An 11,644-nucleotide genomic window follows, 5' to 3' on the forward strand; every position below is an offset into this window, starting at 1 on the left:
CTTCCTTCCTTCCTTCCTTCCTCCCTCCCTCCCTCCCTCCCTCCCTCTCCTTCCTTCCTTCCTTCCTTTTTTTCTTTTTTATTGTATTTATTCACTTACTTCTTTTTGAGATAAGATCTCACTATTAGCCCAGCCTGGTCTCAAACTCTCAATTCTCCTGCCTTCAACTCCAAAGTTCTGAGGCTACAGATGTGTGCCACTATGCCTGGCAAAGTTTTCACTCATCCTGAGCCTCAGTTTCTCCTGTGGGGGTCATAAGGGCACCTCCTCCAGGCCACTGTGCAAGGAAGATGAAAGAATGTGGAGAAGGTGCGTAGCACAGTGCCTGGCACCATGGGAGAGTGGGAAAGTTGGATTTTGGTGAGATGTTTCCTATCTGGACTCTCTACTCTGACCTTGGCCATGTCAACAATGTTCAGGGACTTTTGGATGCAGGGTCACTGGTGTTGGACATGCAAGTTGGGATACAGTTGTCCCTCTGCAGGTCTCCCTGACAACCTGAGTCAAGTGATATCCATCCCCATTAGTTCTATGGGATGTCCCCAGGAATTGGGACCCATTAACCTGAGGTACATGGCTCCCCATGTGTCATTTGGAGGATGAGACAGATCCAGTGAGCTTGGATTCTTCCACATTGCAAAAGAGCAGGCTGGGGTGCTTAATCGGGGACCCCCACTGGGATGGAAAGAATCCTACATCTCCTCCTGCCTGAGGCTCTCCCCTGAAACCTTCACCAGGCTTTTTCCAAATGCTGTTTAAAGATGTACTAATACCCAGAGCAGTGCTACGTGGGCTGCAGTCCCAGTGCTCAAAGGCTCAGGCAGGAGGCAAGACCAGCCTGGATTTACATATGGACTTCCGAGATACCTAATGAGGCTCTGTCTCAAATACATAGAAACATGTGAGATATATATATATATATATATCCATATACATGTAAAACATTAAAGAGTCACACATCCCATACTATATATTGGGCACAGTTCTGAGCACTTTTCATACAATAACTGTATGGCAGAGACACCAGGTTTTTGTTTTGTTTTGTTTTTTTGTTTGTTTGTTTGTTTGGTTTTTTTTGATCTTTTTGAAGCAGGGTCTCCCTGTAGCCCAGCTGTCCTGGAACTCACTATGTAGACCAGGCTGGCCTTGAACTCACAGAGATCTATCTGCCTGCCTCTGCCTCCCAAGTGCTGGGATTAAAAGTGTATGCCACCACGCCTGGCGACACCAGTTATTTTTATCCCCATTTAAGCAAAACCCAGCATAAAATCTCCAGATGGAGACTGTTATACGGTCACTTGTTGGGTTGTTAGAATGTGGGGTACTTAGAGTTACTACATAAAATACCAGTAAATAAATACCAATAAGTCTCAGTATGTCTCAACGGCTTCATGGGACGTACACTAAAAATTATTTATTGTCTATCTGAAATTCCAATGTCACTAATGACCCTTTTGTGTTTGGTTTGATTTTGGTTTCAGTCTGATTAACTTCCTGCCAGGGATGGAGAGTAATCTTGACTCCTCACCCTCCCAATCTCAGGGGCTTCTGTTCTATCTGAACTCCTTACTTGTATTAGTCACAGCAAAATCCATAGACTGGGGCAAGACCACAAAAGCTTATTTCTCAGCTTGGTGACTGAAAGTCCAAGATAAAGGTGGTAGCTGAGGGCTTTCTCCCTGGTTTACGGACGTCCGTCTCCTCACCGGCTCCCACCATCACATGCAGAGTGAGCCATGGACTCTCTTCCTCATTTGTTTTTCAGTGCTGGGGATGGAACTCAGGGCCTTGCATGTCAGCAAGCACTCTACAACTGAGTGATACCACCAGCTCCTCCTTAACTCCAGTTCCAGGGGAATCTGAAGCCCTCTTCTGACCTCTGCGGCACTGCACGACACGGACGCACTCACATACATATAAGCAATATACTCATACACATAAAATAAAAATAATAAATAAAATATCTTTAAAAAAAAAAAAAAGCTGGGTAATCCCAGGGCTGGGAAGGCAGATACAGAAGGATCCCTGGGGCTTTCTGGCCAACCAACGTAACAGAGTAAGTGAACTCCAGTTCAGTGAGAAACTTGTCTCAAAATATATGATGGAGAGTGACAGAAGACACCCAGCTTCCATCTCTTGCATTCCCCTCACTCACATCCACATCTGCACATAACATACACACACACAAACATGTCAACAGAAAGAGAGAAGGGAAGGGAGAGATTGTAGCATCAACTCCATCCACCTTGGAGATCTCAGAGTTGGAATTAGAGGCAAGTATCATAGAACCCTTCCATACTACATCAGAGGAAACTGAGGCTACAGAGCCAATTGACTGGTCAAGGCCATTGTTGTTCTTAGGGGTATTTCCACTGCTCCCCAGACCCCCAGCCAACAGACAGATTCTCCAGGAAAGTGATTTCAATGCAGAGTCTGGGTAAGTGTGACTGTGAGTGTGCATGTTGCTGGGTGACTAAGGGGAGCTTATTAGGGTTGCTGTGCTTCCTTGCAGACCATGAGGGTGGACGTATACCCCAAAGTGAGCTTGGTTTGCTGTTCTCTTCTGGCTGTCCCATTGTTCTATACAAAGCAGAACTGGGCATCCACCAGCCTTTCAGCTCACAGCTTCTGACATTATCCACGTTCTCATGTTATCACGTTATCCACCTCCTGAGCATGCTAATCTGTGCACACAGTCACCCAGCCTCATTCCTGGGTTTGGTTTTCTTTGGGAAAGCATCCCCGGGACTTAGCCAGACTAGACCCTTCCCCAAACCTTCCCTCTGAATTCACCTTTGGTTGTATTGTTTCTGTTGGATTTATGTGTGTGAAGTGCTTAGAGCCGGCATCTGGGAAGAGCATAGACAAATGCTATTATATAAATTTATTACATAAATGATGATTCGTCAACCATTACAGTTTCCTTTCCTGGCTCCTGAGCCCAGAGTTCTCCATGTGACTTTAGAGAGGTGTTCTGAACTCGGGACCTGCTTCTGCAGAGCCTTGGGGTACAGATTCATCAAGTTCTGCAGCTTCCTCTTGTCCCTACAAAAACTTGGCTTTGCATTATTGGCTCTGGGAAGGTTCTGGAGCCCAGACTGTTTCTGTTGTGATAATACTTCCCTGAGAAGTAAGCACTGCCATGCCCATTTTGTATGTGTGAGTGCATGTGTGTTGTGTGTGTATACTGTGTTGTGTGTGTGCTGTATTGTATTGTCTGTTTCTGTGTGTATGCTGTGTTGTGGGTGTTGTGTTGTACATATGCTGTGCTGTGTTGTGTATGTGGTATGTTATGTTATGTGTGTTTGTGTGTGTATACTGTGTTGTGTTGTGTGTGTATGCTGTTGTGTGTGTATGTTGTATTGTGTTGTATGTGTGATATGTTGTATGTGTGTTATGTATGTTGTTTTGTGTATATATGCTGTATTGTGTTGTGTGTGCATGCTGGGTTGTATTTTATGTGTATGCTGTGTTGTGTTGTGTGTGTGTTGTATTATGTGTGTATGCTGTGTTGTGTTGTATGTATGTGTTGTGTGTGCTGTGGTATATGTACTTGTGTAGACGTGTGCATGTATACATGGACGTGCACCCGGGGCTTGACATTAGGAGTCTCCCTCAATCTGCCTCTGCCTCTCTTTTTAAGGCAGGGTCTCTCACTGAACCTGAAACTCATCGATTCAGCTAGGTTTCTGGGATCTGCCTGTTTCTGCCTCCCCAACACTGAGATTATGGGCATGAGTCACCATGCCTGGCTTTTTATGTGAGTTCAGGTAATCTGAACTCAGGTCCTTATGCTTACATTTTACCCACTAAGGCATCTCCCCAGTCCCATTCATATCCATTTTATAGATGAAACTGAGGCCCGGGAAGCAGTTTCCAAGCAAGGGCAAGCTGACTCCAGAGTCCAAGCTCCTAAGCTCTCTAGTTTAGGGAACTGGACTCCTCTAGAGGAAACCTACTCCTGGAGTGGACCTTGGGCAACCTGACGCCACTATGGTCACAGAACACTACACATACTCTGGAATATTCCTTAGTGTATGATGACTAATGCCATATGAGCAATCCCCCGGAGCAGCATGAGTGCACACACGTCACGCCATATAAGCACCCAGGAAAGGCTGGTGTCTTTAGTTACATCATTGTTAACTGTGGTGTCTTGCATACTACTGTCCCTCAGCCATCTGCTGGGGACTCATTCCAGGACTCCTGTGGATGCCAAAATTCTCCAATGCTGATTCCTTGGTGTAAAAAAAAAAAAAGTAGTGTCTGCATCTAACCGATGCCCATCCTCCTGTATACTTTGATTCATGTATCAGCTGCTTATGAAACCCAATGCAATGCGAACAGTTACTGTGGTGCATTGTTTAAAGGAGGAAGAAGAGAGAAAAAATGTCTAGTCCACAATCCCAGCACTCAGGAAGCTTAGGCAACAAGTTCAAGGCCAGACTTGGCCATATAATGAGACCCTGTATCAAAACATTGAAGGCTGGGGTCGTACACCTCAGTGGTAGACCACTTCCCTCGCATGTGCAAAGCCCTAGGCACGAGTCCCGCACCCCAGAAGTCTATGTTCAACACAGGTGAAATTCCTTCCCCTGTATATTTTCTATCTACTCTTGATTAAATTCATGGACACAGAACCCACAGATATGGAAAGCCAATAGTATTTATTGTTCAACGAGCAAAGCAAGTCCAGAGAAACATGTCTTCTAGTGACACTACAGTGTTTGAAGTCTGAGACTGTCATACCCAATCTGAGCATCACCAGAGCAAGTGGCTTAGCTTCTCCAAGCCTCAGTTTAATCGTCTGTAAAGTGGGTATGGGTCTAATACCCTGACCTCCAGGTCAAGCACTATGCACCCAGTGACAGGTCACGGTTATGAACTATCTAACAATGTGTGCCTAGGGCTTTCCCTCTGTGTCATGGGGCCTCCAGAGTAACCAGAGAGGGGAAGGCAGAGCTCAAGCAGCAGAAAGCCAGGCTCAATGTGAAGGACTGCCCAGTGGTGGGACCAGCCAGGCAGCAGGAGGGTGATGAGGGTGGCTGAGCTCTCCACCTTCCTGTAGTCCAGAAGGCACTTTCTGTTAGCTCCCAGGAGCATCTGGGGTCCTTTAAGAGGATGAGGCAGTCAAATGTAGCCCCAGAGCCTTCCCACCTCCTGGCCTGGTCCCAAGACTGATCTAGGCAGGAGGAGGCAGCAGAGTGGTGCATCTGTAGGCGGCTGGAGGAGAGCCAGGGGAGTGCACAGCCAGATGGAGTGGGAAGGTGACAATCTCTTTTGAAGATGGGGGCTGGATTCCAATGCTGTGTTTTCTTCCCAGTATGAGTTTAGTGCTTCCAAAGGCTTTGACTCCTCCCAGATGGGACACCTGGGTGCCTTGGCGGCTGCTGCCAATTGAGAAAAAAGACCATGCAGTTTGGCTTTTGATTTCCTGCACAGCAAGCCACACTCCCCCACCTCCCATCTGCTGCTTCTCTCCCTCTGTTCCCCATGCCCTCCTCTAGGCTCACCTTCGATCCCCTTTCCTCCTCAAAGTCTCAGCCCTACTGAACCACTCCTTCTATACATTCCATCTTCTCTCACACCTCCAGACCTTTGCCCAGGCTGTGCCCTCCACCAGAATACTCTCTGACTCTTACCATCTTCCAAGTCTCATATGAGACATTATTTCCTCTAGGAAGTCCCCCCGGATCTTCAAGTCTGACTTAGGCTCTGTGCTTAGATGCTTCCAGGCCAGCCTTCTGTTATTCCTCCATCCAGGAGGGACTGTGCCCTGTCCTAACCATCTGTGGAGTCTCTGATGACAGGGACCAGGAAGCCATTCATTCCTCCCAGGAAACGGGGTAAACGAATAAAGTTTCCTAAATAATTTTGTCCTCAAGACACTCCATGAGTTAAGTTTTAATGACATCATTATTACTGTGCTTTTTGTTATCCTTGTTGTTTTAATCTTGGGCTTAGGCTATAGGACCCATGAAGTCAGGAGGCATATCTGCATGGCTCAACAGGATGTCCACAGCATGCAGTCAGCTCCCTAAGGCCGAGCAGCTGTTCTAAGAGCACTTGCTGAACAAGTAAAAGAATGAAGGACCCAACCTCTGACAGTGAAGCAGAAGGGAGTGGACTTCACTGCTGCAGAAGCTCTAGGTTTAGCACAGACAACCTAGCTTTACACTCCCAGTCCTACCCATTAGCAGCTCTGTGATCTTTGACAACATAGTCTCTCTGCACTTTGGACTTCTCCGTAAAGTCACAGTGCTCATAGTGTCTACCTAGTAGGGCATGTGAAGATTAAATTAACAAATACATACAAAGTACTTAGCACAATACCTGATGTGCAGCAAATGATCATTAAAGGTTGGTTTTGACTATTTTGTTTCCATCATTTTCTGAAGGTCAATGTTCAAAGCCAAGGTGTGCCTGCTCAAAGAGATGGGCCGCCAAAGGCTAGTCGTGGGTCTGGTTGATGAGAACTCTTCTAAACCCCATTTCTAAACTCCCAGAGGCAAAGGGGACACCAGGCAGGTGGGAGTTAATTCATTCCACTGCCAGCTTTTTGCCTCCCAGGCTCTCCAATTAAAGACCTTTGTCAGTCCAGGTGGAAGGAGACCAGTGATGTATCGCAGCCCCGTTTTCTGGTGGGTTTCACTCCAAGCATTCAGAAACACCTTTTGCTCAGTGGGGAATAATCAAAAGGACCAGAAGTGGGGAGGATGGGAAGAAGTAGTTCAGGAAGCTTGTTCTCCACCTTGGGGAGAAATAGCCACCAGGCTTTAAGACCAAAGACTTTTACCTCCTCCTCTTCGCACCCAGCCCCCTTCATTTAATCAATTATTAGTTCCTCTTTGCTGAGCCCTAGTAAAGAGGGAAGAAAGGAAGTCAGGAAGGAAGGGTGAAAGGGAGGACAAAAGGAAAGGAGTGAGGGAGAGAGGGAAGGAAGAAAAGGAGGGGCGATAGAGGGGGAAGGAGAGATAGTAGGAAAAGAAGAAGAGAAGGGTAGGGAAGGAGGGAAGCGGAAGAAGAGAACAGGGGAGGGAGGAAGGGAGGAAGAGAAGGAGGAGGGGGAGGACAGGAAAGGAGGGAGATGAAAGTCCCACTTCATCCTAGCACTCCCTAGATTTTCATACTCATTTAAATTACCCAGGGGATGTTGTTAACTTGTGCCTTCTGCATCCCTGGCCTGGGGTGTGACCCGAGAGCCTTTATGGCCAGGGAGCTCCCAGGCCATGCTGGTTGCTCACAGTACAGTCTGTAAAACTAGCCTTCAGTGCTGTTCAAATCCATGCCTGCATGCTTATAGTCATTCAAAACCTGATCTGCTTTGCTCCCTCTGTGCCAAGGTTCCAGGGAAAAGGAATGATCATAACAGGCGTTAACCAGAGGGGAGCAACACCAGACAAGAGTCCTGGGTGCATATAGAAGCTGAGGTACAGGGATTGCCACCCACTCCCTTCTGGTGGTCCCTAAAGCCACCATGTAGCTGAAACTGGAAGAGAAATGGGAATTACCTAGAGTCAGGCCCAGGGCATGCCCACAAAGGTCTGGCATGTGTTTGAGAAGAGCAGGAGTCAAACTTAGAGGAAAGCTCTTCTTCTGGGGAGGTAAGATCTAGGGATCTGCTGGGGGCAGAGGGCTGTACTACAAGCATTCCTCAGCTGCTGATTCCCCACAGGGATGTGGCCTGTGACCTACAAGCAAGGACTTGGAGGGCTCTGCCACTCTCCTGCAGGAGGACCCGGGGCAATCTGTATTTAGTTTCCCTACATGTGCTTAACACATCATAAATGAGCCATGAGGGCTGGGAAGGTAACTCAGTCAGTCAATACTTGCTATGAGGGCATGAGGACCTGATTTTGAATCCCAGAGCCCATGAAAAGAATGCCTGCTATGGCAGCATATGCTTGTAATAAAGGTTGTGCACCTGTTGTGTGCACGCACATGCACGTGCACACACACACACACACACAGAAAATAAAAATAAAATAGTCCATGAATGTTGTCTGCTATGTTGTGTGTGTGCATGACCGAGTACGTGTGTGTGTGCGCCAGAAGTCGACACTGTCTGTCTTCCTCAATAGCTCTCCGCCTTATTTTTTGAGATAGGATCCCTCAATGAACCTGGAGCTCACCTATTCAATTAGACTGGCTGGCCAGCAAACTCCAAGGATCCTTCTGTCTCTACCTCCCCAGCAATGGGATTATAGGCATGCACCACCATACCCAGCTTTTCATGTGGGTGCTAGGGATCTGAAATCAGGTTCTCATGATCTGCAGCAAGCACTTTACCCACTGAGCCATCTTGCCAACCCCTGTTCACTCTGTTATGCTTCCACAGGCTCAGCTATGGTAGTGGGTTGAAGGCAGACATTCCATGCCTCTGGGTGGTCACAAAAGGGACCCTCAGTGTCTATCCATTTGTGCCTATGACTCACAACAGGTCAGACACAAAGGTGGAGCTGCAGCCAGGCTTCCCAACCTCAGAAATGTCACCACAGTCTACCACTCACTGTGTGAGTCTCCCAACTTAGTTGTCAACTGTCAGCCATCTTGAGTTGTGTTTCCAAGACAAATATCCCCCAAGAAGCTTTCAGAGAAGCCAGGGCTTAAGAGAACTTTGTCATCTCAAACACAGGTTTTTTTTTTTTTTTTTTTTAATGTTCCTTTTCACAATTAACAACAAATCCTGAACCCTGGTAGTGTGATGGGCAAGAGATATAAATAGTCTTGGCTCTAACTTGTCAAGAAACACATGTAAAAATGGGCACCCATGTCAGATAGCCTAAAATTGCAAATCGAAACAAGTTACTATTTCTTGTTTGTAACATTTGCAAAGATTTCCAGGAAGCTGGCTAGGGCAGGGTGAGATGGGTCCTCTCAGGCAGCACTTGTAGGAGGGTAAATTGCTTTTAGAAGGCAATTTAGCAAATTGTATCAAAGCCTTCAAAAATCTCTCCTCAGAAAATAATCAGAAATACTGAAAAAGCTTTGTGCACAAAACTGTCTCCGCATTATTCATAATAGTTTAAAAAAGGAAAGCAATATAATTAGCCAAAAACAAGGAAGTGATTAAACTCTAGGAAGGCCACTTAAGAGCTATACAAGAGCTATTTAAAAAAACAATACAGGGGGTTAGAGAGATGGCTCAGTGGTTAAGAGCACTTGCTGCTCTTCCAGAGGATCTGAATTTAGTTCCCAACACCCATATCAAGCAGCTAACAATTGCCTGTAGCTTTACTCCAGGGGATGCAGCACCCTCTTCTGGCCTCCACGAGCAACTGCATACATCCAAGCATACACACACAGACACACACACCAACACATAAAAAATGAAAATAAATCATTAAAAATCAATATTTATAAAACTTACCCTTAGCATAAGGGAAATACCCCACTATTACCTTTTAATTGTAGAAGTCTGAATACTGTTTAGCATATATAGTACAATATAATCACAATTGTATAAAAAACCTGGGCATGATGGCACATGCCTGTAATCCAAGCACTTGGGAGGCTCAGGCAGAAATATCACAATTTTCAATTACAGTGAGCATCTGTTACCTTTATTATTTTGAAAAGTTTGGGTGTGCTTTTTTTTTTAAACCTCAGGCACAGAGCTGCTTTGATCATAATGGATGTGTTTTATTTCTATTCTTAAAACTGCATAATAAGTCATAGACGCAGCATTAGAACCAACCTTCCTCTCACTGTTTTCTCTCTGTCCTCAGCTCTGCCAGAGCTCTCCCAGGTTTCCCTGTGTCTGCTGTTCTGGATGGAGTTCAAAGGTCACTGCTACAGAGTCTTCCCACTTAATAAGACCTGGGCTGAAGCTGACCTCCACTGCTCTCAGTTCTCAGTGGGTAGGAACTCCACCAAGCTGGCCTCCATCCACAGGTGAGTCCTCCCAGGAAGAGCCAAGAGCCCATTGGGAAAGGAAATGGAGTCTGGCGTCTCCTACCGGTGTTTGGTTTAGGTCATCAAAGCTACCTTTTATCAGCACAATTTCTCACTGAAATTGTCTTTGGGGAATGGAGAGATGACTTTGCCGTTAAAGGCTCAGGCTTACAACCTAAACATAAAAGAATTTGTCCTTGGCAAACTAGAGAACAAAGCACTTGCAGCAGCAGCAGCAAAGGGCATGTTGGGAGATTCATCTTTATAACTGACAATCTGGTGCCACGCTCTGTGTAGTATCAGAGCTTGTGACCTGGCGACATAACTGACAACAGATGAGGAGTGTGATAGAAGGAATGATAACTGGACCAGGGAGATGCTCAGTGGGTAAAAGTGCCAGTCAACTAAGCCTGATGACCCAAGTTCAGTCCTCGGAGGCCATGTAAAAAACAAAAGGCTGGATGCAGTGGCACACGACTGTAATCGCAAGCACTCCTTTGGTGAGATGGCGGGTGAAGACAGAATTGCCTGGAAGCTTCTACGCCAGCTAGCCTGGAGTAAGTGGTAGAGCAGAAAGAACAGGGACCCTGCCTCCACAAGGTGGAAGGCAAGAACCAACCCCTGAAAAGTTGCCCTCTGCCCTCCACACCAGTGTAATATGCTCTGTGGTGGGCAGTTTCCACAAGGTGGCAGCCTTTGCAGAGTCAGCATTTGGAAGAAGCTCATGGGCATGAACAGTTTGAGAGACCTGCTCTGCCGTTAGTCTGTTTGCTCTCACATTCTTCCCCAACCCCGCTGACATCTGAAAATGACCTTTCCTGGTTTGTAAGTTACTTCTCTGTTGCTGTGATAAAACACCATGACCAAGGCAACTTATAAAGGAAGAGTTTATCGAGCTTACAGTTCCAGAGGGATAAGAATCCATCATGGTGGGGCAGGAGCAGGAACACTCACATCTTCCAGTAGGCACAGGAAACAGAGAGGGCCAGACCGGAAGTAGGCATGCTATAGACTCTCTAAGCCCAGCCCCAGTGACAGGCTTCCTCCAGCAAGGCTACACCTCCTAAAGGTTCCACAACCCTCCCAGAACAGTGCCACCAACTGACCAAGTGATCAAATACTTGGAGCCTGTGGGGGATATTCTTATTATACCACCACATCTGGGCTCACTGATATCAGGGCGTTGGGTGAGCCACTAGTGGAGGGAGCAGTTACCTTGACCTTACTTAGCAGCTCCAAGTTTCATGTCCACACATGGCTGCACCCAAGGAGGAAGTGCAGTGCTAAAGTTGGAGTCTTCTCCACACATTTCTTTCTTTTCACCAGAGGCAAAAATGTTTCCAAGACACTGCCTACAAACTGTGCCTTCTATCTCAATGGTTGAGCTTGACCAGTGTTAGCTACAAACAGAACAGGGAAAAAGGAAAATGGTTTCCTGGATTGTAACACATACAGTAGTGGGATGATTTTGGAATGACTTTGGAAAAAAACTCCAGGAATGTCTGCTCCAATTCCAGCTTGCTGTGAGGATAAAATGAATTCATGCATGACCCACCACCATTATAAGACATTTTGAGAGATGCTCATAGTCCCCTGGAACTAGTCGACCTAGGAGGGCAAGGAGCAAAAAGTGTCCTTTGTGTCCCTCTGACCAAATTATTGTAGGCCTCAAAGTATGTCTGTTAAACATCCAAGAAGGTTAGTTTCACCAGTCTGGTACTTTTAATTACTGTGTGTCATGTAGATAAAT

The 11,644-nt window shown here is 46.3% G+C and overlaps 1 protein-coding gene across 1 annotated transcript in view; it reads left to right on the forward strand.

Moving 5' to 3' along the window:
* Clec19a (C-type lectin domain containing 19A) overlaps nt 1-11,644 on the forward strand; it is a 20,039-nt gene that overhangs the window by 314 nt on the left and 8,081 nt on the right. Inside the window, exon 2 of the mRNA XM_008826935.1 lies at nt 9,722-9,894. Within this exon, the coding sequence (XP_008825157.1) occupies nt 9,722-9,894 (173 nt within the window). The remainder of the gene's footprint in view (nt 1-9,721; nt 9,895-11,644) is intronic.

This window comes from Nannospalax galili, unplaced genomic scaffold (genome assembly GCF_000622305.1).
Source record: "Nannospalax galili isolate Female #2095 unplaced genomic scaffold, S.galili_v1.0 scaffold172, whole genome shotgun sequence".
In the NCBI taxonomy this organism is placed as follows: Eukaryota; Metazoa; Chordata; class Mammalia; order Rodentia; family Spalacidae; genus Nannospalax; species Nannospalax galili.